The 26,102-nt window shown below is 37.7% G+C and overlaps 1 protein-coding gene across 3 annotated transcripts in view; it reads left to right on the top strand.

Moving 5' to 3' along the window:
- Positions 1-26,102, top strand: part of Cask (calcium/calmodulin dependent serine protein kinase) — a 290,329-nt gene that overhangs the window by 199,028 nt on the left and 65,199 nt on the right. For all 3 annotated transcript variants that reach the window (XM_010610602.2, XM_010610601.2, XM_010610600.2), the window contains exon 11: positions 8,121-8,242. In XM_010610602.2, the coding sequence (XP_010608904.1) occupies positions 8,121-8,242 (122 nt within the window). The remainder of the gene's footprint in view (positions 1-8,120; positions 8,243-26,102) is intronic.

Raw genomic sequence — 26,102 nt, 5'->3', positions numbered from 1 at the left:
TTCCCCTCCCTCCCTCCCCTCTTTTTCTTTCTTTCTCTCTCTCTTCCCTCTCATCTGCCAGACTTGTCATTTGGAAATGAGCATCTTGGAGTGCTTTTACTTAGTTGTAAAGCTTTACATAATTAAGCACTGTAGCCGGGCGTGGTGGCACACGCCTGTATTCCCAGCACTGGGAGGCTGAGGCAGGAGGATTGCTGTGAGTTCGAGACCATCCTGGGCTACACAGTGAGTTCCAGATAAGTCTGAACTACACAGTGAATCCCTGTCTCAAAAAACAAAACAAAACAAAAAAACAAATAACCACCGTACTAGTCAGCTTTCCTGTTACTGGGACACAATACCTGACACCCACAACTTAAAGGAAGAGAGTTTTAATTTGGCTTATGATTTAGGGGGATTCAATTCATGGTTAGCAGATGCCAAGGCTGAAACATTATGGCAGGAGAGTGTGGCTGAGCAAAGCTGCTTAGTTCTTGGTGGCCAGGAAGCAAAGTAGAACAGGGCCAGAGAAGAGGGGATCAGGTATCACATGTAGTACCCAGGGTTACACCTTCATGACCCACCCAGACACCCCAAGGAATATACTCCACCAATCCCCTCGGGTGTTTCTCAAGCCAGTCAAGTTGATATAATCAAGCTTAACCATCACAGGCACTTAACAGCCAGCAGAATATTATTAAAATACTCTGAAAAATTGTACTCAAAGATGTTGCTATTTGAAAGACTATTTTAATAAGCAAAATGGCATTAAAATTATAGCATCTACATTCTGACAAAATGCATAGAGTTTATTTCCTTAAACTAATAAACTTTGAAGTGTCTGTATCATAATTTATATATAAAGAAGCTAAAACATTTATCACCATGTGTTAAATCTTGGTAATTTAAATAGGATATAGTGTGGATCCTTAAGTTCAAAATACATTTTCCAGCCATGGATTTAGCTCAGTGGTTCTGCCGCCTGCCTTGCAAGCACAAGGACCCCGAGTTCGATCCCTGGTACCAAAAAAAAAACAAAAACAAAAACAAAACAAAACAAAATACATTTTCCATTGTAAGGTTCACCATTGTTTATAACTTGACTGAAAATCAGAATTTGCTCTGTGAGTGGGAATAAAAGCTGTTGACTAGGGGTGGAGATGGGGAAAGGAATTAACTACAAAGGGACAAGAGGGAGCTTTTTGGAGTTATGACAGCATGTACTTAAATTGATAATTTTAATTTAATATAATATAGCTTTGTAAACAACATTTTTTAAATGTAATTGTGCTTGCATAGGAGAGGCTTTGGGTATCACTTCTCAGCCTTTTGGCTAAGATAAGTGTAGGAGAGGCTTTGGATAAGAATGTGTATGTAGTGATACAGTGTTAGGTTAATAGGTCAGTAATAGCAAAGGAAAGAGAGGTTGTTGATTACTATTAAGGAGAAGCTAGACTAGATTCAGATGCTAGATTTGCTAGTGATACGAGGCTTCATAACTGTAAATATAATTTAAGAAATGAACACAAATATTTATTAAATTAACCTCCAAGAAAACATAGATGCATCAAAACTCATTTCATGGTACACTTGAGATTTGTGCTTCTCTCCGTCTACATTTTACCTGAGTGAAAGGAAGAAGGATTGAAATCTTTGCGGAAGTGTTTGAGGCTGAAGTAGCTGATATTAGCCACTCTGTCATTTCCTGTGACATGAATGCAAATGGGGTGAAGTGATCATGGATAGCTGGATGGCCATGTGAGAGAGCAAAACAGCAAGCTGTTAACAACTGGAAGATCTAGATACAGTTAGTTACTGTTCTTTCAATCTTTCTACATGTTTGAGATTTTTCATAGTAAAATATAGGGGGAAAGTTTTAAGTGGCTCAACCTACTTTGAAACTAAGAACTTTTTAAATTTAAACATTCTACTGTTTATTTTCTGTCCTCTTTTCAGGTTATTTTTACTCAGTCAACTTTTTCATGAGACTTTTCCACTCTCCTAATGAAACTGTCCTAGACATGAGGCTTTTATTGACCTTAGAAGCATGTTCCTCTTTTTTAAATAGCTTAGAAAATATTTTTAAAACAATTGACATATTTATGCTTTTAAAAGTATTATTTTATAATACTGACTGAAAACTTTTTTAAAAATTTGTTTATATCAATGAGATTCTTTGAAAAAGCAGGAATGTTCAAAGTTAAAATATACGATTTTAATCTGATGTACAAATTTAACCTTATTGTTATGTACAAACTTGATTACCAAATGGACTATGCAAAACATGTAAGTCAAATACTATTCTGAAGGCAGGACGTACTTACAGAAGTAATACAGAAGTAGTCATTTGAAAATAAGATGACCAATAAAAAAGTTCGGGCCAAAAGCTAGAAAAAAAATTGTATGTAGTAAAATTAAAGAGCAAACAGACAGCGGGCACCATTACCAAGTGCAGATTACTCCAGTGCATTGCTGAGAGTAAAAGATGGCTTTAAGGAGGCCAGTCTGGGAGTACCAAAGTAGGAGTCAGAGACCTAGGTTCTCGGATTCAGTTTCCTGATTATTGCTGTGGTCTCTGGACAGATCATTTAACCCTACAGAGTTTTCTGGATAGAAGAACACTTGACCCAAGACAGGTTTATTGTGGAGTCATGTAAAGTAGTAAGTGAAAAAGTACTCTGGAAATTTTATCCTGTTATATAAATATTAGCGTTAAAGTAATTTTCATTCTGACTTTAAGAAAACAGTACTGTAAAATATGACAAATTCTTTTCTGTGGCTTTGTTCTGATACTTTCAATTCTTCAGAATTTGCTTCAGAAAACCACTTTCATGGGCCAGGGATTTAGCTCAGCGGTTCGGTGGCCTGCCTGGCAAGCACAAGGACCCAAGTTCGATCCCCGGTACCACAAAACAAAAAAAAAAACACTTTCACCAAGTATCTCTTCATGAAGTGTCTTTTTTTACAAAGCACTCTACAAAGTACAACCCAGGATAGAACACAAACTGAATAGCTACCTACAGTCTTACCATTGAATAGACTTATGTACTGTTTATTAATTTTTTTTTTTGGGAAAATAGTTGCAAGCCAGGTGTGGTAGCACACGCCTGTAATCCCAGCACTCAGGAGACTGAGGCAGGAAGTCACCACAAGTTTGAGGCCAGCCTGACCTACATAACAAGGCCATCTTAAAAGCAAAACAAAATTTAAAAAGAGAGTTACAAGCTTATTCAGTGGCTTTATGGAAAAAGCATCCTTCTCAATGTTTGAGAAAAATGAATTGTTCTTTCATACATAATGATATTGATCTACAAAATGAATACCAGTAACAGTTTAAACTACAGTATTATATATTATGTATGTATGTGTGTGCTGTACTATCATTACTGCCAGTGTTTAAAATCTGAAACAAATAGCAATGGAAAACCTCCAGCGATGTCTTATGCCTATTTATATTTTATAATGAATTGAAAACTATGGAACTTTTAGGCAGGCTTGGTACTGAACTGCAGACCAAGAGTGTGTTCTGTGGTTCTGGTAGTCACACAGAAAGAAAGAAGTAATAGAACTGGAAGAGGTGTTAAGAAAGGTGTTCAAATAGTCACCAGTGAAAAAACATTTCAAGATGAGGCCAAAAATACGTGTTTATTTGATTTGAAAAGATGAAGGAGAAATGGAATGAAAACTAATTTTCCTACGTAATTACAAAAACTAAAATTAGGGTCACTTTTCAGAGCTGGAAATAGGTAACTTGAATTCAACTAGAGAAATACTTCCTTTCTTGATTGAGAACCCACTAACTTAATCACCTTTTAGTCCAAGATAAAACTATAAACACACCTGCCTGGCAAACGCAAGGTCCTGAGTTCAATGCCCAGTACAGATAAAAAAAAAAAGCTATAAGTCAGTTTAGAAGAGATGACAGATCACAGAGGTTTAGTAGAGCCACCTGGAAATGAAGGCATTCACATGCCCTGGTTCCTTCCAGCAAAAGCATCTATCCAGTGGGCCCATCGGCATAGAGCACCCCTGGGTGAAAACAGTGAATCCCTGCTCATCTACCTCCTCTTAGAGGCAACCCAGCTCCTCTCTAGGCCCACTTGGTTTTCACTTCTGCTGTACCATTTACTTCAGGATATAGTATGACTACTAAACATGCCCGCATAAGAGCCCCTTCCTGGTAGCCAAGGATCATGTCTTTGTTTTTACTGAAGCCCCTGCCTAGTACCTGGCAAAAAGTAGGAACATCCAGTAAAGGTTCTGCTTATGGTCTGACCCAACAGGGCTTTGTTCAAGTTTCCAGCTTCCGTGTCTACACATTAACCATAGCTCTTACTGAAACCCTCTCCCTGATTCTTAACACAGCCAATTAGTGCAATAAATGGCTCCACCACTCCCTAGCTGTAATCTTCCTAGACCCCTTGAACCTCTGTCTTACTGTGTGGGCCTGATGATGTTCCCAGCTCATAATAAGACACTCAAGAACTGGAAGCTGCTGTTAGTATGTTTCCTTAAGAACTTCATTCGGGGCATACATTATGGGTGTCATAAAATGAATAAAACAGACCTGCCTTTAAGGACCTCGCAGCTAAGAAGAAAAGAGTAAGCAAGTGCACGTGGAAGTGACCTGTGGAGTGTGCCAATGGGACAGGAACGGCACAGAGCCCGTGGGGAGTTCACACGCTGGCAGATGATCCATCTGTGGTCAGGTACAGCCAGCATTGATTTCCAGTCATCAGCCTGGCCATCTTAATATTCACTTAATACAAGATTATTTTTATTGTAATTCTATGTTATTAATTAACTGCTGCATGGATTACAAGTCAGCACAAGTGATGCTGAATAGAGAAAATAAAAACTAGGTAAGGTTATACTAAGAGAACTGAGTGAGAATAATAATTAGATTTTTGAATTACCTGTTGACTTTTTAAAAACATATCCACAACCCATGTCATTAGTATTTCTATTATAATTTCATAATCTAAGAGTTTCATAAGAATTGGGTTTAATAATGTGATGAACCTGGTATCATTTAATCCTACTATTAATGATGTGCTGCATTCAGAGGGACATTTGGGACTAATTTCTCCATACTTCTTGCTTTCCAAGGCTTCCAACAAGGGAGGAATGCAGAGGATGAACACAGAGTTGGCTTTGAACTAATTTTCATGGTGGTTTTTTTTTCTGCAACTTTAAACAAAAGAAAAGTCCTGAGAAGAGCAGGTAGAAGGAAGTAGATGACATTACTACCTCTTCAGGAACAGCAGGGGAGATGAGGACTAATATCTGCTTTGCATCTTTTTTATCCCATTTAATATCCATTTAATGTTTCTGGTAAAAGAATATAATAGCCTTTCAGATGTAATTATTCAAAATTTAAAATTATCCTTAGTTACTTCAAAAGATTTTCATCTGTGGGTCATATAAACTGGCACATCCATGCTATGGACTAGCCAGTAATAAAAAGGAATGCACTGTTAATACATGAAACAACCTTGATAAATCTCCAGAGAATTAAGCTGGGGGGAAAAAAGCCAAGCCTAATGGCATGGTGATATACACCTATGATCCCAGCGCTTGGAAGGCTGTTACAGAAGGATTGCCACAAGTTCAAGGCCAGCCTGGAATACATAGTGAGTCTTTGTCTCAAAAAGCAAAAAAAGACCAAAATGTTATATACTACAATATGATTTCATTTATATGAAATCCTTCAAATGACAAAGTCACAGAAGTGAAGAACAGATTAGTAGTTGCCAGGGTTAGTAGAGGATATGATGAGAGGGAAATTAGGATGGCTATGAAAGAGCAACATAAAGGATCCCTATGATGAGAGGACATTCGACAGCTTGACTGTATCAGCGACAATATCCTGGTTTGGTGTTATGCTACAGTTTTGCAATGTGTTACTACTGGAGGAGACTAGATAAGGGTGTATTAGATATTTGTGGTGTCTATGGCCATACCACCCTGCACGTGCCCGATCTCATCTGATCTCAGAAGCTAAGCAGGGTCGGGGCTGGTTAGTCCTTGGATGGGAGATGCTTGTCTTGTGTTTTTTACAAATGCATGTGTGTCTATAGTCATTTCAAAATAAAAAGTAAAATTTTCAAAAATAGCCACAGTAAATTACATGTGGATACCCACATGATTTATGGCTTAAGCACCAAATCTTTAACAACACAATAGTGCTGCAAGAAAAGGTAGCTTATAAAGAACTATATTTTTTTTGCTACTGTACAAAACTTGCAACACATGGACAAGAACAGAATGAGGTATTAATAAAATAAAGATAACTACTACTCAGTGTATTTCATTCTTGGGGTTTTTCTGAATTTGTGTGTATTTTTATTTGATTCTTATCATACTTGGGAATATACAGTATGTGTGGTCCTGCATTATGCTTTGTTGGATTTTCTATGCGAAGGATTTCCCTAGATCTTTAAAATTGTTCAAAATCAATTTTCATTCAGCTGCACATCCCATCATATGGATATCCTATCATCTGTGTCATTGTCTTAGATGTATCTTCTATTTTATATGATAAATGTCATTATACATAAATCTTCTATTTTTTTCCTGAAGGTAGGCTTTTTTAAAGTAAAATTACTAAGTCAAAGCACATGAGTCTTTTTAAGGCTGTTTGATTTATTTACCAGATTGTTTTCTGGAAAAAAATAATGCTGGTTTATATTCTTACCAGTAACCATGCGAGGGTAGATAAGATGTACGACAAGAAGAATTAGAAACAGCATAGTGTTAATAGAAGGTAATTTTATCTTTATCTAAAACAGGGTTTTTCAGTCTGAGCACTACTGACATTTTGAGCCAGATAATTCTATGCTGTGGAGTGTTGCCCTGGGCACTATAGGATATTTAGCAGTATCCCTACCTTCTGCCTGATGCTGTGAAAATAAAAAATACCAGTATCTGCAAACTTCATGTCTGTGTATGGTGTGTGTGCATACACACGTGTGTGTGTGCACGTGTGTGTTACTGGTGATTGAACCCAATTTTTAAGTTTGAGACAAGGTTTCACTAATTGCTAAGTTGGCTGTGATGAGCTTGAGTTTATGATCCTCCTGCCTCAACCTCCCAGTGTTGGGATTATAGGTGTGTGCTATCATACCTGGCTCTCCAAATTTTTAAGATAAATGTCCCCTTGAGGAGCAAAATTGCTCGTGGTTGAGAACCACTAATCCAGAGGTTTAAATGTACAGTGAAGCACTTAATCTTAAACTTTCTCTGGTGTATACAATTGTTCTGAAGCTAGCCTCTTTTTTTTATGGAGTATTAAAGTGTATATTGTTTACAGAGTAAAATAGGCCCATCCTTTCTGTAAGGCTGTTTAAATGACTTGGGTACTCCACAGTGAGAATCTTTCTTGCTAATAACCTGCCAGGTATCCTGATTATAAGAGGAAATATAAAGAAGCAACAATACTTCCACGTGCTTTGCCCTATAAAAACTAATTGCGTTGAAATTTAGGATGGTAGTTGCACATGCCCGTCAATATACCTAGCTTTGATCTTTGTCTTCTGAATAAGAAGGGCCTGACAGAATGAAAATGAGTTTTGTTCTCTTGACTTTCTGCGTAAAGATGGAAAGGAAAGGAATGGACTAGAATTTTTGTTAATTGGGTCCTAAAGTTGGGTCCTTAAAAGTCCTCCAAGGTTTATTTTAAGTGGCAGGAACTCCGAGTTGAAGATTTGGCCCCCAAATTTACAGCTGGCTGTACTCTCAGTTCGTGAAGGAATGCCCTAGTGCAGAAGGCTCACCTGGGTTTCTATATTTCAAAACACCCTGGGCTCCTGACATCCAGACTGTCTTTCTGATGTACAACCTACTGCACCCAGATCTTCTAGTTGCTCAGTTCAAGTTAGAATTTCTGAAATTCAAAGAACGCATTCTTCACCTTAGTTTTAAAAATGAAGAGCACACAAATACATTATTGAGAACATAAACTCACTCTCCCTAAATGACGTGAAACTCACTTAAGCCTAGCTTTCAATAAAGACACTAGCCTTGAAAGCTCTGATGTTAGCTCGCTGTTCGTAAGAGTAAGATTAAGATTAACCTATTATAAAGGTTAGTGTAATGTTGACTTTCTGTACTAGCTGTTTCTTTTCTGTTTGGTTCCTTAGGAGCAGTCTCACAGGTGCTGGATAGCCTGGAAGAGATTCACGCACTCACAGACTGCAGTGAAAAGGACCTAGATTTTCTACACAGTGTTTTCCAGGATCAGCATCTTCACACACTGCTAGATGTAAGTCTTGGGGTTTTTTTGTTTGTGTTTTGTTTTGTTTTGTTTTGGTGAGGTGAGTATTTAGCATCACTTCTTTTCATTATGTTTATTGGTACATTTTAGGTGTACAATGCAGTTGCATTCATCATTAGGAACTTGTACCTTTCCATGATATATCTTGGTTCTTATTTTTTCCCCATTCACTGGCCCTCTCTTCAGCCCGTCCATGCCTCCCTGTTTACAGAGACTTTGTTTCCATTTTTTCCTAGCATAACTTTTTACTTTACGCTAATTCTCAGATGTCCATTATAACAATCCTTTTTCGCTTGCCTTATATCTATGAGAAATACAGGAAAATCATCCATTGAAGGAACAGTGGAAAAAATATATATATGTTCATAAATTATATATGCATGCAGGTGATGTATGAGCTTTTTAAGAGTGCAGCACAACTATAATTTATCAAAATACAGTGGACCCTTGACTTATGAACCTTGACTTGCTTCCAAGACCTGGTTGTAACTCAAGTAGGTTGTAAGTCAATTCAGTTGAGCTGTGGATGTTTACCTGGGTACACACTATAGATAACAAGAGACAGATGAATCTTCCATTAACCTAATTAACCCAACTTGTTTGTATGTTGGGCCAGTTGCAACTTGAAGGTCTACTGTATTTTTATTCTGTTAGAAGAATCCACTGATTTTAGCTGTGATTGCCTTTTTTTTTCTTTTTGGTACCGGGGATTGAACTCGGCACCTTGTGCTTGCAAGGCAGGTGACAGAAGCACTGAGCTAAATCCCCAGCCCTGTGATTGCTTTTTATTGACTTTAAATATTGTTTTGGAACATCATGCCTTAAACATAAGTATAGAAGAGAGAAAATAAGATAGTGTGTCTGACCATATTCACAGATTTCATGTTTTACAACAGTGGGTTTCATAGACTCAGTGTGCTTTGCTTAAAAGAGTATATTCCATCATATGACACGATCCATTGACAGCAGATTGCAATCCAGAGAAAAAACAAAAGCTGATCAATTATGTCTGCCCTGCGTTCGGTTCAGTCACAGTTTAAATAAAATACCTTAGACAACTGGTACACTTCAGCAGTGAAAACTTTCTTGAGTGTACAAGTTGGTCATTTTACAAGAAAAACCCTCCTAAATGAAAGAGCAGTATTTGCTTTGGGGTACCTAGAACTGATTGGTGCGATTCATCCACCATATGATACAAATTCCACCAAGGCAAAATTTTCCGGAGTGTGCTCTGAGGCAGCAATGATTGTTGCCCTGGAGGCAAGGGGAAGTAGATCTTAATTGACTGGCTAAACTGTTTATTGACTAAATAAGTTAGGGAGATGCTACATTCTTTAGTCCCTTTATACAGATTCACCGTGGGCATTATTATATCCACAGCTCTGAGAAGTCCTTTGTTAACAGCTTTTCTCAAACTAACTAGGGCACAGATCTTTTATTCACAGTTCTGATGAGCCCTGTTTGGATGAGGACCAATTTGGGGAAAACTAAGCTAAGAATGTTATGTTTCAACTTCACACTGTGTAGTTGTAGGTTTCTAACGGTTGCCTCTTTCCATATTTCCTTTTTCCTTTCCTTTTTTGGTCACTTTAAAGTAGTCATCAGATTTCCATAGTTAGTTTGGGTTTTTTTATGTAGTGCTGTATATGTTGATTAGGGTTGACTAACTGCTGTAACATGCAATTCTAAAATTGGAGTTCATATCAGAATAAAAGCTTATTTCTTGCTCAGCTCACAATCCAATGACAGTAGATAAGGGAAGTTCCAGAGTCATTCAGGGACCCAGGCCTCTTCCATTGTGTGCCTCTGCTGTCTTCCAGTGTCTTAGAATCTTCTGCCGTATCCCTTGCACCCAGCCAGCATAAGAGAAGAGAACATGGAGAACCTTTCAGGATCAATGCTGGAAATGGGCTACATCACTTTTGCCCACATTTTATTGGCAAGTATTAGTTACATGCCTAACCTAGATGCAAGAAAGCTGGAAAATATAGTTTAGAGATATATTCAAGAAGATAAGAAATTCTATCTCCTCTTTAGTGTAATTTATCTGAAGTAGTTTGAGAAACATTTATTTTAAAGAACTATTTGCTTTCCTTGGACCCCAAAAAGCCCTTAAAATTCATTCTATTTTGTGGATAGCTCAATAGCATTCCATTATCACAATCTTTATCAAAAGCAGCAGCTACATTATTGTTATTGTTATGTGTTATTTGAATTATACTGTTTTTTCAGCTTTAATTGAGTTTAGTGGTACATTTTAGGGATACAGTACTGTTACATTCATTGTTGGGATCTTGTACCTCTACATGACAGGTCTTGGTTCTCATTTTTTCCCCTTGTCCCTGCCCTCCATTCACCCCCTCCTCCCCTCCCCATCTACTGAATTATACTTTGACTTGTATTGGCCTTTCTCTGGTACCAGAGATCAAACTCAGGACCTTGCGCTTGTGAGGCAGGTGGTAACACCACTGAGCTAAATCCCCAGCCCTTCGTTGGCTGTTTAAATACCTAGTGCTCAGTATAATTGTTTCATATGTTGTTGAAAATTTTCATAATTGTGACTTTCCCACAGAAGCCCAGGAGAACTAGTTAGTGGGATATTTAGAAGATACTGTAGCAGTGTCTAGAGATTTTGTTTATTTCAGTATAGTCAGTGCTTAGGTCATTGCTAAGTAGACTTGCTGGGTTTTGTTGTTTTCTTTTAGATCAAGGACTTGTAATTTAAAGGCTCCAAGAAACCTAAATTGTTGTAAAAGTTGTATTTTTCTTACCAAAGCAAAAAGGTACATGTTTTAGTTATTTTCTTGTGGCTGATACAAAATACTCAACACACACAAGTTAAAGAAGGAAAGGTTTCTTTTGGCTCACAGTTTGTAAAGTTTAAGTCCATAGTCAGCTGGTTCCAAGACAAGGTGACATGGCAGAGGCTTGTTTCAGTCTACATTTAAGCCCATGTTGAGAGGGTCTGCATGGTGGCTTAGCAAGACCCTGTCTCAAAATAAAAAATAGTAAATGACTGGGGATGTAGCACAGTATGAAAGCTCTGGGTTCAAGAAGAATTAAGATGTACTAAGTACATGTACCTACTCCCTAAGGTGAATGTACTAATAAAATAAAGTCAATTTAAGAAAAAATTTTAAATAACAAAATGATAGAGAAATTGATTGATTTTAGTAGGTGTTTAGTTTGCCTGGGCTGCCAAACCAAAGTGCCACAAATTGAGTAGTTTAAAACAACAGAAATTTAGCCAGGTGTGGTAGCACACACCTGTAATCCTAGCACAAGTGGGAGGCTGAGACAGGAAGATCACATATTCAAGCTCAGCCTGGGCAATTTAGTGACTTATCAAGACCCTGTCTCAAAATTGAACATTTTTAAAAAAGGACTAGGGAATACAGCTCAGTGCAAAAGCCCAATACTGGAGAAAACCACAAAAACCCAAAAATGTTTTCCAACAGTCTTGTAAGCTAGGAAGTCCTACATCAGGGAGTCAGCAGCCTCCAGTGACCCCAGGGAAGAATCCTTATTTGCCTCTTCTAGCTCCTGGTGGTCCCTGACTGTTCTTGGTGTTCCTTGGATTATAGACACTGTCACTCCGGTTTCTTCCTCTGTGTTTTGTGTCTGTGTCTTCACATGGCCTTCGAAGGGCACCAGCTATCGGATTTAGAACCTGCCCTAATCCATATGACCTCATTGTAATTAATTACATTGAAAACCACCACTTCCAGATAAGGCCACATTTTTAGTTTCTGGGTAGATGTGAATTTTGAGGAGATAAAATTCAGCCCAGTAGAGTATGGAAAACTGATTTTACCCTGGGTTAATTAATTCTTTAGGTTTAACTGCAAATTATACCAATCTAATATAAAATAATGAAATGTTACTCTTCTGGACAGTCATAGGACTTTTTTGAAAATTGGTGTTATGGTGTGGTATGATTTTTTTATGATATATTAAATCAGTGAGTTGGTCAGTTGATGGACAAGTTTCTTTGTTTCTGGTTTTGTTTTTTGGTTTTTGGTTTTTGGTTTTGTTTTTGTTTTTTTGGTACCGGGGATCAAACTCGGGAACTTGCACTTACGAAGCAGGCAGCAGAACCACTAAGCTAAATCCCCGGCCCAATGGATAAGTTTTTGATAGTTTTATTTTTAAGATAAAAAGCATTTTGCCAATATTATTTAGTGATAGATAATTCTGTCTTCTTGATTTTTTGTAGAAATTTTCCTTTTACAGAATAAATGTTTGCTCTGTAAGTCAACAATGTTATAAAACATTGTTAAATGACACATTTATCTCTCTGCCAAATTTTGACAACCAAGTTTTTTATGACCATCTGTTATACTTCTGAACAGCTGTTAGCATTTGTTACACACTGTGTTTCCATAGTAAATATGATGCCCCTACCTAATTAAGATTATTTTTGCAGCAAACCTTAAAATTGTTTTCTAGAACTGTAATCAATTATTAGAGCAAAACAGCAAAACAATATAGCTGTAACAGCAACTTAATTTAGAAGTCTTTGTAATATTAATTTATAAGTAGACTTCTATAATAGATTAATATTTTTAAATATTGCATTAGAAATGAACTGGTGCATGGGATCCAACATATTTCATGTGGCTGACATCTTTATTATAATGTTTCACTGAGAGTCTTTTCTATCTGGCTGAAGTTAGCCCTGGAAAACTCTTGATTTACTGTTTTGCTTTTCTGAGATGACATTAACTTAATGGTCATATTTGGAATAGCATATTTTTAGAACTCATATGTTTCCTAAAGGGAAAAAAATGGAAGTTTTACAGTAATCTGATGATAATGTTTTTGAGGAATTTGGGGTCTGAGAAATAAGTTAATATAGTTTAGATGTCTAAAGAGAGTGCTAGTAGGGAAATGCCAAAGCTAATTTTTCTCATGAATTTGTAGTCCAGAGAATTTTGCACTTAAATGTCTCAAATAGCAAGGCCTATCTGAGGACTTCAGAAGGATGAGCTGTCAGGATCCAAGTATGAAACCGGCTGGGTAAGGGGTCACTTTTCATTGGTGGTGGTCTTTGTGCTACTTGCTTTCAAGGGTACTGTTACTTATTTAGCATTTGAGGGCCTCTCATTCTACTGTTTCTAGCTGGCTAGGCAAAAACTTCTATGTCAGTACATGAAAGTGTTGTCAATGGAAAGTACTACATGAACCAAGATGCCTCAGAACTAGAAATGGCATATATTTTGAATATTTCTTCTAGCATCTCTTCTTTCTTTATGTACATATCATTTTTTTAAAAAACACTAAGAATGTTATCATTTGAAGGGCAGCAGTAGAAATCTAAAAATCAGGAACAAAGCAAGGATTGTCCACTCTTACCATTTTCTGCTTAATGTTGTAGTGGAGGCGCTGGCCAATGCAATAAGAAAAAGAAATGCAAGGCATAGATGTTTGAAAGGAAGATGTAAAATTATCTTCTTGCAGAGATGTGATCTTCATGGAGAAAAATATTAAGGACTCTACAAAAAAATACTTGAATTAATAGCAAGTTTAACAAGGTCACAAAATATAAGATCAGTGTATACAGATTATCTGTATATCTACATACAAGTAGCAAAAAATTGAAAATAAAATTAAAGAAATATTTATAATATGACCAAAAGTAAATACTTAGAAGTAAGTTGAACAAAAGTAGTGTAAGACTTATACACTGAAAACTAAAAAATGTTGCTGAAAGAAAATACGGTCTAAATAAATAGACATTTATAGATTGGTAGACTCAACATTTTTAACATGGAAACTTTTTCCATACTGATCTATCGATGCAGTTCAAACCTTATCAATGTTCCATCTGGATTTCCTTGTAGAAATTGACAAGGTGATCCTAAAACTTTATGTATCACTATCAAAACAGTTTAGAAAGAAGAATAAAGTTGGAGAACTGATTTTTAAAACTTCTATAAAGCTGCACTAATGTGGCATGGTACTGGTGTAAGGATAGATCAGTGGAATGGAAGACAGTCAGGAAATAAATTCTCACATTTACGGTTATTTCTCAACAAAGATGCCAAGGCGATTAAATGGGAAATTAATAGTCTTTTTTAAAAAGGTAATTGGAGCAATTGGATATCCATTTGCAAAGAAGTGAGCTTAGTCCCTTTCCTCACACCATATACGAAAATTGCCTCAAAATGCTCAGACTTCCATTGTTAAGAGCTTGAAACTATAAACATTTTAAAAGAAAATATAAAAATAAGTTTTTATTACCTTTGTTTAGATAGAGTTCTGAGACAATACACAAAGCAATATGAGGAAATTTAAATGTTCTGAAACTAGATTGAGATAATGGTTGTACAAAAGTATAAATTTAACAACAAGTCATCAAACTATATACTCATAACACTTCAAATTAGGTGATTTTTAAATGATACTTCAACAAAGCCTTTTAAAGTAAAAAATGAGGGGCCGGGGATTTAGCTCAGCAGTTCAGTGGCCTGCCTTGCAAGTGCAAGGACCCAAGTTCAATCCCCGATACCCCCCCCAAAAAAATGTTTAAAGTAAAAAATGAGAAGAAGGAATATATTTTTAGGGGCTGGGGATTTAGCTCAGTGGTTCCACCGCTTTGCAAGAGCAAGGACCTGAGTTTGATCCCCTGGTACAAAAAAAAGAAATATATATATTTCTATTTATTGTATATCTATTGAAAGAAATATATTTTTAAAACCTATTTTAACCTTTTTGCAGTATTTTAAAATTATATCAGTCAGCTTTCCTGTCACTAGGACTAAATACCTGACACCCATAACTTAAAGGAGAAGAGATTTATTTTAGCTCACAGTTTTCAGAGGACTCAGTCCATGGTCTGCTGGCCCCAAGCAGAATGACACAGTAGAAGGGCATGGTGCAGAAACGCTATTTACTCCGTGGCATCCAGAAAGCAGAGAGAGAAGAGAGGAGCTGGGGATAAGAATTCACCCTTCTAGGTTATACCACCTGACAGCACGTTCGGCTACTAAATTCCCCCGTGATCCACTCACCTTCCACACACGTGAATATTTGGCAGACATTTTAGATCTAAACCACAACAAAGATAAAGCAGTATTGGAAGATCCTTTGGCGTGCTGTGGATCACATAATACATAACATCACTTGTAATTCATTGCTCACATGGTGACCGCAGTTGCAGTGCCTCATGGCATTGCCCATCTGTCCTAAGACCGATACAGGAAAGCCACACTGCCTGCTGTCTGCAGTGCCGAGAGCCCATTGAGGAGATCAGCATGGCAGATTTCGTAGGGCCTTTATACTAAATTAAAATTGAGTTTTATGACTAAGAATGTATCGTCAACTCTACTAACTTTAAAATAATAAACTTTCTGGATGTGGTGGCAGGCACCTGTAATCCCAGCTTCTGGAGAAGGTAAGACAGGAGGATTGCAAGTTTGAAGTCAGCCTAGGCAACTTAGCAAGACTGTGTCTCAAAATAAAATGTAAAAATGGCCCAGGAACATAGCTCAGTTCACTCCCTCAGTTGAATCCTCAGTACTGAAAAACAAAAAAACTCAAGTGGGGATTTTTTTTCTTTCAAAACTATTTTATTAACCAGTGTGTAGTTATGCCCCATAGAAGAAGCCCAGATTGTCTTTTTTGTATGAAAACAGGATGAATTACCTAATTTTATGTATCTTTTCAATTAAGGAGAAGAACTTCTCAGAGCAGTATGTTTTAGTTCATTCCCTCTACATTCAGGTACATGTTTTCCATTTCCCAAAATTCACAGCTTTTTGGTAAATTCTGTTTGATATAATATCAATGTTTTGGTTTTTCTGTGGTGATAATATATATCCAACATAAAACTTACCATTTCAGAAATTTTTCAGTGTGCACTTCAATGGTGTTAAGTACATTCACATTATTGCCCAATCAATCAGCACCATTTATCTCCAAAATTCCTTCATCTTTCCCAACTGAATCTCCATTAATAATAAATCCCCATGCCCTACCCTCTCCTCAGCACCTGGCAACTACCATTGTACTTGATGTCTCTGTCAATGATACTGTTCTGGGAACCTCATGTAATATTTGTCCTTTCATGACTAGTTTCTTTCACTTAGCATAACATCGACAAGATACATCCATATTGCAACATGTATCAGAATTCCTGCCTTTTTAAAGCTGAGTAATATTTCATTGTGTGGCTACCACATTTTGTTGTGTATTCACTCACTGTCCATGTTTTGTGGTTAATAATTACATAATAAGGAAAGCAAAATTCTCAGTATAAGACTGTTTCATAGTAGAGAGTGGGAACTCTACATTGGTTCCCTTTCCACACAACTGCTCTTTCTAGGTTCAAAGTTAGCTCCTATGTCCTGTGTGCTTTTTCTCTGAATGAATTACTGACTGTGAAGTCCCTCCAGTTCCTATATTTGGTCAGATGAATTACTTCTTAAAGCAAGGTTTGGAATTTATTCTAGAATACCAAGAGTCATGAATCAGCTGGTACCAGTGTTACCCATAGTGCCATTCTCTTTTTAGGACACCATAGTCAACTTTTCCAGAAGGCAAGGAAATTTTCAAAAGGTCTTAAAGTACAAGTGCTGATTCTTCGTTATGTCATTCTCAAGGAAAGGAATGTGATATGCTCAAAAACCATTGCAACCCAAGGACATAGCTGCTTTCTATTCCCTGTGGCCCTTCACACATTATCACATAAAACCACTTCTGCCAGACTTTGTGTTATTCTTTTTAATACAGAAATTCGTCTTTGCTACAACTACACTTGATCTTAGCCAAAAGGCTGAGAAGCAATGTGTTTGCTACAACTATTCATACAAGTACTTGGTGTTTAACCTGTGTCAAAGGCAAAAGTGATTAGATAAAATAATATATAACACACCTAACATAAATCCTGTCTTTTAAAGCAGCAAATTAACAGATATTCATTTAGTATAAGTATCATTTACCTATAATTATAGATGCTTAAGAAGAACAGGGCTAGAAAATTAGTTTTTAAAACTTTTTTAATTAAAAAAGGAAAAATAAATAAAATAAAATTTTTAAAAGAACACAGGGCTAGGGATTTAGCTCAGTGGCACTGCACCTGCCTCACAAGCACAAGGTCCTAAGTTCAATCCCCAATACCAAAAAAAAAGATCATAGCACAGTGATATATGTGCATTCATGTTCATAGCAGCACAATTTGTAATAGCTAAAACTTGGGGGCCAGGGATTTAGCTCAGTGGTGCTGCCACCTGCCTTGTAAGCACAAAGACCCAAGTTTGATCCCCAGTACCAAAAAAACAAAAATAAAACTTGGAAGCAGCCCAGTTGACCACCAACTGGTGACTGGATAAAGAAAGTGGTTTGTTTTTTTTTTTTAATGACGTACTACTCAGCCATAAAAAATGAGAAATTAGAGACATTTATGGTTAAATAGATACACATTGAGGCTATACTCTTAAGTGAAATAAATAGGACACACATGTGTAAATACCAAATAGTTTCTCTAATGTGAGAAGCTAAAAGTATAAATAAGGACTAAAAGGTATAATAGATAATGTGAAATAGGAGGAAAAGTTGCAAAGGGGAAGTGGGAGGGGTAGGGGAAAAGAAAGATGGGAATGGAATTAATATGAGAAAATGAAAACAAAGTCTTTGTAGATAGGGAGGGGTGGAGGGGTTGAAGGGAGGGCAGGGGAATGGGGAAAAAATAAGAACCAAGATGGATTATATAAAGGTGCAAATTTCCAATAATGAATGTCATTATCTTGTATACCTAAAATGTACCAGTAAAATTAATTTTAAAAAAAATGCATACCATAGGAAAATTTTCTACAGTTGGGCAAACTTGTATCTGGTATTAAAAAGTGCTGTTATCTCAGAAGGAAACAAAATTGTATCTGTCTATGTCAGATCATCTTACTGGTTGTTTTCACTCCTGCATTTTTTTTTTTTGCTTGCTCCAGAATAAGCAATGTGATTTGTCTCTTATAGGACTTAATTTTATAGTTATTTACTAACTAAAAAAGATGTAGAGAACAATCAAGTTAGGTCATCTGAGGCCAGTTTTTTAGTTTCTCAGAAAGACTGCCAACTGACAAGAAAACCACCACACTGGCCTATATTGTTAAGCCAACAAAGGGACAGTCTTTTTAGATTTAACTAGGAGGTCAACCAAGTCTTAGTTTCTTGAATTTAAAAAGAAATCTCTGTAAGTACAATGTGCTAATTGTTAAAACAAAACATTATATAGAGACAAATGAAACTTAAACCAATCAGAGGCTTTCTTACAGCTACTCCTGCTGTCAGAATCCAAAATATTTTGCAACTCTTTCAGGAAATCTTGAAGTAGCCAGATGCACTGAACTTTCATTTATCTTATTTGCTGTCAGAAAAAGAAACTTTAATAATGGATTTAAGGTAGCATATTACTAGGCCAGCTGGGCCTCTTTTTACAACTTTGCGGGGGGGGATGAGACAGGGTCTCACTATGTAGTTGAGACTGACCTGGAACTCACTGTGTAGCCCAGGCTGGTCTCAAACTCACAGTGATCCTCCTGCCTCAGCCTCCCAAGTGGTGGGATTATGGGCGTGCACCACCACTCCCAGCTCTTTTTACAACTTTAAGGAAGGATGGATATACAGTTTTTGCCATCATGGTTTTACTAAAACATGACTTAAACTAACATTTCACTACGTCCCACCACTGAGGACAATGCTGCTGCTGCTGCTGCTGCTGCTTCTTTCTCCTTCTTCTCCTTCTTCTTCTCCTTCTTCTTCTTCTTCTTCTTCTTCTTCTTCTTCTTCTTCTTCTTCTTCTTCTTCTTCTTCTTCTTCTTCTTCTTCTTCTTCTTCCTCCTCCTCCTCCTTTCTTTCTCCTTCTCCTCCTCTCCTCCTCCTCCTCTTCCTCCTCCTCCTTCTTTTGTGTTTTTTTTTGTTTTTTGTGTTTTATTTTTTGTATCGGGGATCAAACTCAGGCCCTTGCTCTTGTGAAGCAGGTGGTGGTTCCACTGAGCCAAATCCCCAGCCCCACTGAGGACAGTGTACAGTCCATTTTGTGTCTGTTTGCCACAAGCGTTATCCAATATAAGCTGGAGCACCTGTTGCTTTATTTTGGTCACTAGATTTGTAGATTTGACAAAATCCTTTAAATGATAAGCAAGCTTAGCTTAAGATTTATAAAATGTGGCTGCTTGCATGTTTTCTGAACATTTGAAGGGCAAGTTAGCACACAGCACAGCTTGTTTCAATAATATTCTACTATGAAAGTACACCCTCCAAATGGACAGGATGCAATATCTCCACGCATTTGTGATCTGCACAATTAATGTTTGAGTGCTTTCATCAGCTATTTAAAAGTTGATTTAGAAGTTTCATGGAATATAAACTTTTAGCAAAAACAATTTCTGGTGCTGATAGACATTCTTTTGGTCCACAAAAGAAATATGGCCTGGGTGAGTTTTGTTTTTGTAATTCATAATATCATGATGATGTGCATTCATTCTTCAATTTGTAAGAGGTACTGGCTATATAATTTCTTCCCAGAATTTAATTGAAGTTCCCTAATTTTTTGAGAATTTCATTGTAGATTTTCTAATGTGTTGCCATCATGTTATCTTTGGACTCTGTCATGTTGGATGATGCCAGAGATCTTTGAAAGAGAATTTTCTCTTTTTTTCTTCCTTTATTTTCCTGTTTTCATTTTTAAAAGATACAGTGTCATTACGTTGCCCAGGCTGGTCACAAACTCCTGAGCCCAACTGGTCCTCTTGTGTCAACCTCCCAAGGAGCTGAGAGTACCTACAGGCATGTGTCACCATTTCTGGCTTCTCATTTTCATATTCCTTACCAAAAAAGAATTTTGTATGTAGACTTGAATAGGAAAAATAAATTTTTACATCTCGGAAGGTTTTCTCTAGTGTCCAACTTTAAATAAATCAGCTCTAGAGCAGTAGTTATCAGTTCCGTGTTTTAGTATTAAATCGCCTTCCCCTAACATTTTGCAGGATTTTATGTGTACATGAAAAAACACTGTCGCATATTCAAGACTGATTTTGTAGTTCCCTGAAAAGATGTGACCTTGTAACTTTGTTCCTGTTTACACAGCTTCTTTTTAGAGACTGGACAAAAGTTCCTATGAGACGGTCTGTTTCCAGGGGAAGTTACTTCAAGTCTTAGCATTGTTGCACAGTGCAATCCTATGTGTACTGTTATTTGTTTTGTTAGAATCGTGACACATTTCATTACATATTTTACAGTTAAATACTTCTTGCAAACTTTAATTCTTCGCCAACAGGAAGCTGCTTGAGTATCTGTAAAGTGGTCACTAATAAGCTTCAGTGTTTCCTGCAGCTTTCCAAGCCAGTTCAGCTGCAGTGGAGTTACGAAAGTTACACTCTTGTCTCAACTGATATATATTCCAATTCTTGGAGTTCAGTTTTCTCTGTGCAAAAACGTTAATGAGACACAGCCCAGGGACAGTTGGTTATTTTATAGCTACTTACCACTTCTCTTCCTCCTCCTCCTCCTCCTCCTTTTCCTCCTCCTCTTCCTCCTCCTCCTCTTCCTTATCCCTCTCCCCCCACCACCCATTTTGGTTTTTTTTAAGGGAGGAAAGGTTTATTGGGTTCACAATTTGTATGGTTCCAGTCCATAGTCAGCTGGCTCCAAGGCAGGCTGGCATGGCAGACAAGTATTGCAGAGAAGAAACAGTCCGTGGCAGACAGAGGTAGCCGAGCAAGCAAAGAAAGACCACCTTTTTTATTCTTTAACATGAGACAAGGTCTGACTAAGTCACTGACTTGCCCAAGTTGGGCTCAAACTTGTGATCCTCCTGCCTCAGCACTTCGCAGAGTACCAGGATTATAGGTAACCACCACCATGTGTAGCCATCCATTCTATTTTAAATATTGGTTTTGATAAGTATTTTTTTTCAGCTTTAATTGAGTTTATTGGTACATTTTAGGGATACAGTACAGTTACATTCATTGTTGGGATCTTGTACCTCTACATGACAGGTCTTGGTTCTCATTTTTTCCCTTTGTCCCTGCCCTCCCTTCACCCCCTCCTTCCCTCCCCATCTACAACCACTTTATTTCCATCTTTTCATTCTCTCACATTTTTTTCTTTTCCCTTTTTACCCTTCCCCTACCCATCCCACCTTCCCTACACCTTTAGCTCCTTTCTTCCCATTTCTAAATGTCAGTAATCTTATTAGGATCTTACGTATTATTGCAGATTATTCACACCAGAGAAACTATTCGATATTTACACATGTGTGCCTTATTTATTTCACTTAGGAGTATATCCTCAATATGTATCCATTTTCCTATGAATGAAACTATTTTCTCATTCTTTATGGCTGAGTAATATTTCATTTTATAGAAAAACCACATCTTCTTTATCCAGTTTCCAACGGATGGGCAAATAGGCTGTTTCCAAGTTTTAGCTATTACAAACTGTGCCGCTATAAACATGGGTGTGCATACTTCTCTGTGATATGATTCTTTTAGTACATTTGGAAAGATACCCAGCAGAGGGATGGCTGGGTCAAATGGTGGTTTTGAAAGTATTGCACATAAACTACAAGCAAAACAAAAGTTTCTAGCTGAGGACTAAGAAGTCAGAAGAGATGAGACATAATGCAGTATGGTTAAAAATGAAACTTGAACCCAGGCATGGTGGCACATGCCTGTAATCCCAGCACTTGGGATGTTGAGTCAAGAGGATTGCTGCTAGTTCAAGGCCAGCCTGGGGTACATAGTAAATTCCAGACTAGCCTGAACTACACAAGGAGACTCTTCCTCAAAATAAAAAAGACCCTCCAACATAAAAGAAAGAGAGAAACTTGATTTAGTGCATTGAATGTAAATAATGACGTATTAATTGATTTCATATTTATGTTTGAAAGTACAATCCCAGGAAACTTGAATTTAATGTTACCACCAATTTTATGCTGCTCTGTTGAAATAGCCCATCTGGAGTGTTGAACGTGGCCTCCTATAGGCACTGTGCCACCACTCATTGAGGCAGAAAGGCGCAGCATGTCCTTGTAGCTGTATATAGTCATCTGACCCAGGGCCAAAGACTGGCAGAGAGCGGGCCTGTCTGCGAGTGAGGCAGTGTGAGGCAGTCTGTTCCCCATACAGCTGTTCACATTTCCTTGTTTTTGTCTTGGTGCTGTGTATGGGTTTTTTTTTTTAATAAAAAGTGCTGAACTTGGGTAACTAATTTTTTAGAACAAGGAAACAAACAGCCATAGATTTCTGTATCCTTTGTTTTCCCTTAGGATAATTTATTAATGTTCTTCCTTCCCTCCCTGCCCCTCCACACCACACCTTTACAAATATGCTTCCTTATCTTCAGATTTAAGGAGCGTAAATTGCAAAAGGGAAAATATCTTGACATTCTAATTCACCTTGAATTTAAGCTTCTAGAACAGAGGTTGGAAACTACCACTCTCAAGCCAAATCTAGCCAACCACACGTTTCCGTAAATAAAGTTTTATTGAAACACAGCCATGTCCATTCATTTATGGATCGTTATTGCCTGCTTTTGTACAGCACAGCAGGATTGAGTGCTTGTGACAGACCATATGGACTAAAAGCCTAGAGCAGTTACTATCCGGGCAGGATGAGATTAAGATCATAACATTCTTTAACGTGGCAAAGTTTGCAACTGTTTGACTGTTAGCTTTCAAACCATATTTTTTCTTTTTTTAAATTTAATTTAATCTCATCCCACTCCCCACTCCCCTGGAGCCCCCTCCCCTCCCTATGTGCAAAAACTATTTTTATCATTTTTTCCATCTATTTTCACTTTTATTTTCTTGTCCCTTCCTTCCTTTCTCCCTCCTTTCTCCCTTGTTCCCCTTCCCATTTGACACTTTCTTCCCATTTCCCAATATCTATTATACCAAATCATATTTTTTCTGCAGCCTATAAATAATATTTCCTACAATTTTTCTCCTGAAATATTGTTGAAAGTATCTCCCTATCACAGACATTGTGTTTTACTGTATTCTAATACAAGCTAAGGAGACATGATGTCATGTTACTTTTCTCTCCTTGCTGAGACAACACATCCAACACCCAAAGTTAAGAAGGGAAATTTTTATTTAGCTTACAGTTCGTAGAGGTTTCAGTCCATAATTGGCTGGCTCCAAGGCAGGGTAGCATGGCAGACAGGCCTTGCAGAGGAGAAATAGTTCATGGCAGCCAGACAGTAACAAAAGCAACAAGGGACTTTAACAGCATCCCCCTGCCCCTTTTCTCTTATTCAGACTACTTAAGGCATGTAGCACTCACCCTTAATCCTAGTGCCCTTAGGCCTAGCATTGCACCATGAATCAGTCACACGCTATAGATTCAGCCACCTCCAAAATGACCCCATGAGGCTTTGGGGGGACATCTAGACACAGACCAGAACATCTGATATGAGAGAAAAGATAAGACATCAGCAGGCCAAGGACTTGTCCTGGCTGCTCTACCTGTTTGGCCCTTGGCACAGTACTTCTGCTTTCTCCTCTATTATGAGCTCTCTGTCACTGAGATAGTCAACTTATTAAAAGGGAAGGTTTATTTTGGCTTAGTTTAGGATGTTTCTGTCCATGGTCCATTGACTTCATTGCTTTGGGGCCTTTGGCAAGATTGTACATCATGGCAGGAGCACTTGGTAGAAACTGCTCACATCATAGCAGCCAGGAATCAAAGAAAGAGAGAAAGGGGCTGAGGTTCCAATATCCCATCAAGGGCGTGACCCTAGAGACCTGTCTTCCTTCTGCTTGGCCTTACTTCCTAAAGGTTCCCCTTCCCAATAGCACCACACACAGGCTCTTGGAGGTCTTACACAAACCATAGCTTCATCTTTAAAATGGAGGAGGTGGCCAGGCATGGTGGCACATGCCTGGAATCTTAGCACTAAGGGGTCTGAGACAGGAAGCCTACGAGTCAGAGGCTAACGTGGGCTACATAGTGAGACCCTGTCGCAAATAAATAGCAATAAAAAAATGAAAGAGTTAAATGGTGTCGATAGCTAAGGTCTCTCCTGCCTTCAAGAATTTCATGAAATAAGTCAGGCTTTAAAAACACAAAAATGAATAAGTATTATCAAAATATATTTCTTAACTCAGGAAATTTTTTTACTGCAGGTCCAAAGAAAATGATATGTGGTTCCCAAAGAAACAAGCTAAAATAAGTATTCCTGCTGTTTATTTTTGTTACCCTGAATTTTTTACAAATATCTATTTATAATTATATGTGCCAATTCAAATATTCATTTATTTTTTGAGAAAACATTTATGAAACATCTACTGTGTCCTCAGGCCCATGTGAGATACCACTACTTAATGTCAGAGACCTCAAAAGTCTAGTCGTGAAAAGAGAAAGAAGCACTTCTACTTCTCATTCTGTAATCATAAACTTCAGGCAGCCAGTACCCTCTTGGCCGTAGGCTGCTCCAGGTAACCTCCCACTTAGTGTGGCAGGCATCTCAGTGTTGGTGCTATCCTGGGTTGCAAATGCATGGCTTTGACATTGTTGGTGTATTCTGCAGCTGACCTCAGCAGCACCCTCTTGGCTCCTGTCCCCATGTGTTACCCTACAGCTCCCTGGCAGGGTCCAATCAAGATGGCTCCAGCCAGGCTACCTTCCGAGGCATCTCCTTGACTCATGGGAAACACACACCTTCTTGGCCCAACATACACTAAAAGTATAGCCTGTCCCAGGTGACCTCCAGCTACAAAAATGACAGGGACTGGTCTCTTCACTTTACCACATGTTGGCCAACCTATAGACTCTTACACACAAAGACCCTTCTTCGTGTACCAAGGTGGGCCTGTAGGTTGCCGCAACTCAGCATCCCCTCCAGAAAATGGGGCAGTGAGCTTTTCTTGCTGATATCTTCTTCATCTTACACAAGGGAGCATACAATTCTCTCTCTTTCTCTAGAAGAAGGAGAAAGGAAAATCAAATACTGGCTCTCTTCAGTCTTGGAATTTCTACAAAGTCCAGGTTTCTGTCTCTATAAGTAGAATGAGGCCTTAGGGTGAGTGTAGAAGGCCCAGTTTGATCACCTTTCAGCAAACCCTGGAGGTGTGCCTGGCAACTTCACAGTAGACTTAGTGCTACTTAATTCCTGTAGGCCTTAGCTTTGAGCTAAAAGTCTAAGACAAAAGATAAGATCTCAAAGTTACATCATTATGTAGACATATTCTTTATACAGGTGGGATGGAGAAGAGGAGTAAAGGATAATAAAGATAAGCTGAAACCTGACTTTGTTCTCCTAACCCTACCACCTCTCGCTTGCCTCCCCCCACCCCACACACACACACACACACACACACACACACACACACACACCTTGACACAACTCTATCTGGATTTGATCTTTCAAGAAGGAATGAAGGGAGGGAGGGAGAGAAAGAGGAAAAAAGAACACTAGTAAAAGACCTAGGGGCATAGTAACATCAGGTCAAAAATCAGAAGTCTCCGATTTGGGCAGTTGTAAAATGTTTGTGGCTTTTTGAGTAAAAACATGTGTATTTATTAAATATATAAATGGAAACTAATCCTTATTATAATTACAAATGTCAGAAGCAGTATTACTAATAGTCCTTTGTAAAGAAAAAGGTAAAGCTCATAATTTTTGATAGAATTAGACATTCTAAAGTAACAATGCCATCAACTAATAAAGCCTGTAAACAGGTTTAAAACAGATCAGAAATTCTTAAAAACCTTTTTGTTATTCATTTAGATTTTTAAACTTTGTTCATTAATATTATGACATGTCAGAGCTAGCTAAATGTTTTTTAAGTGATATGGTTTTTATTGTATTAAAACACAACATAAGATCTCTTAACAAATTGTTTTGT

Source organism: Fukomys damarensis, unplaced genomic scaffold (genome assembly GCF_012274545.1).
Source record: "Fukomys damarensis isolate Sample0158 unplaced genomic scaffold, DMR_v1.0_HiC HiC_scaffold_39, whole genome shotgun sequence".
In the NCBI taxonomy this organism is placed as follows: Eukaryota; Metazoa; Chordata; class Mammalia; order Rodentia; family Bathyergidae; genus Fukomys; species Fukomys damarensis.
Note: the sequence above shows the minus strand (reverse complement) of the source record. Positions and strands in the feature narration are given on the sequence as shown.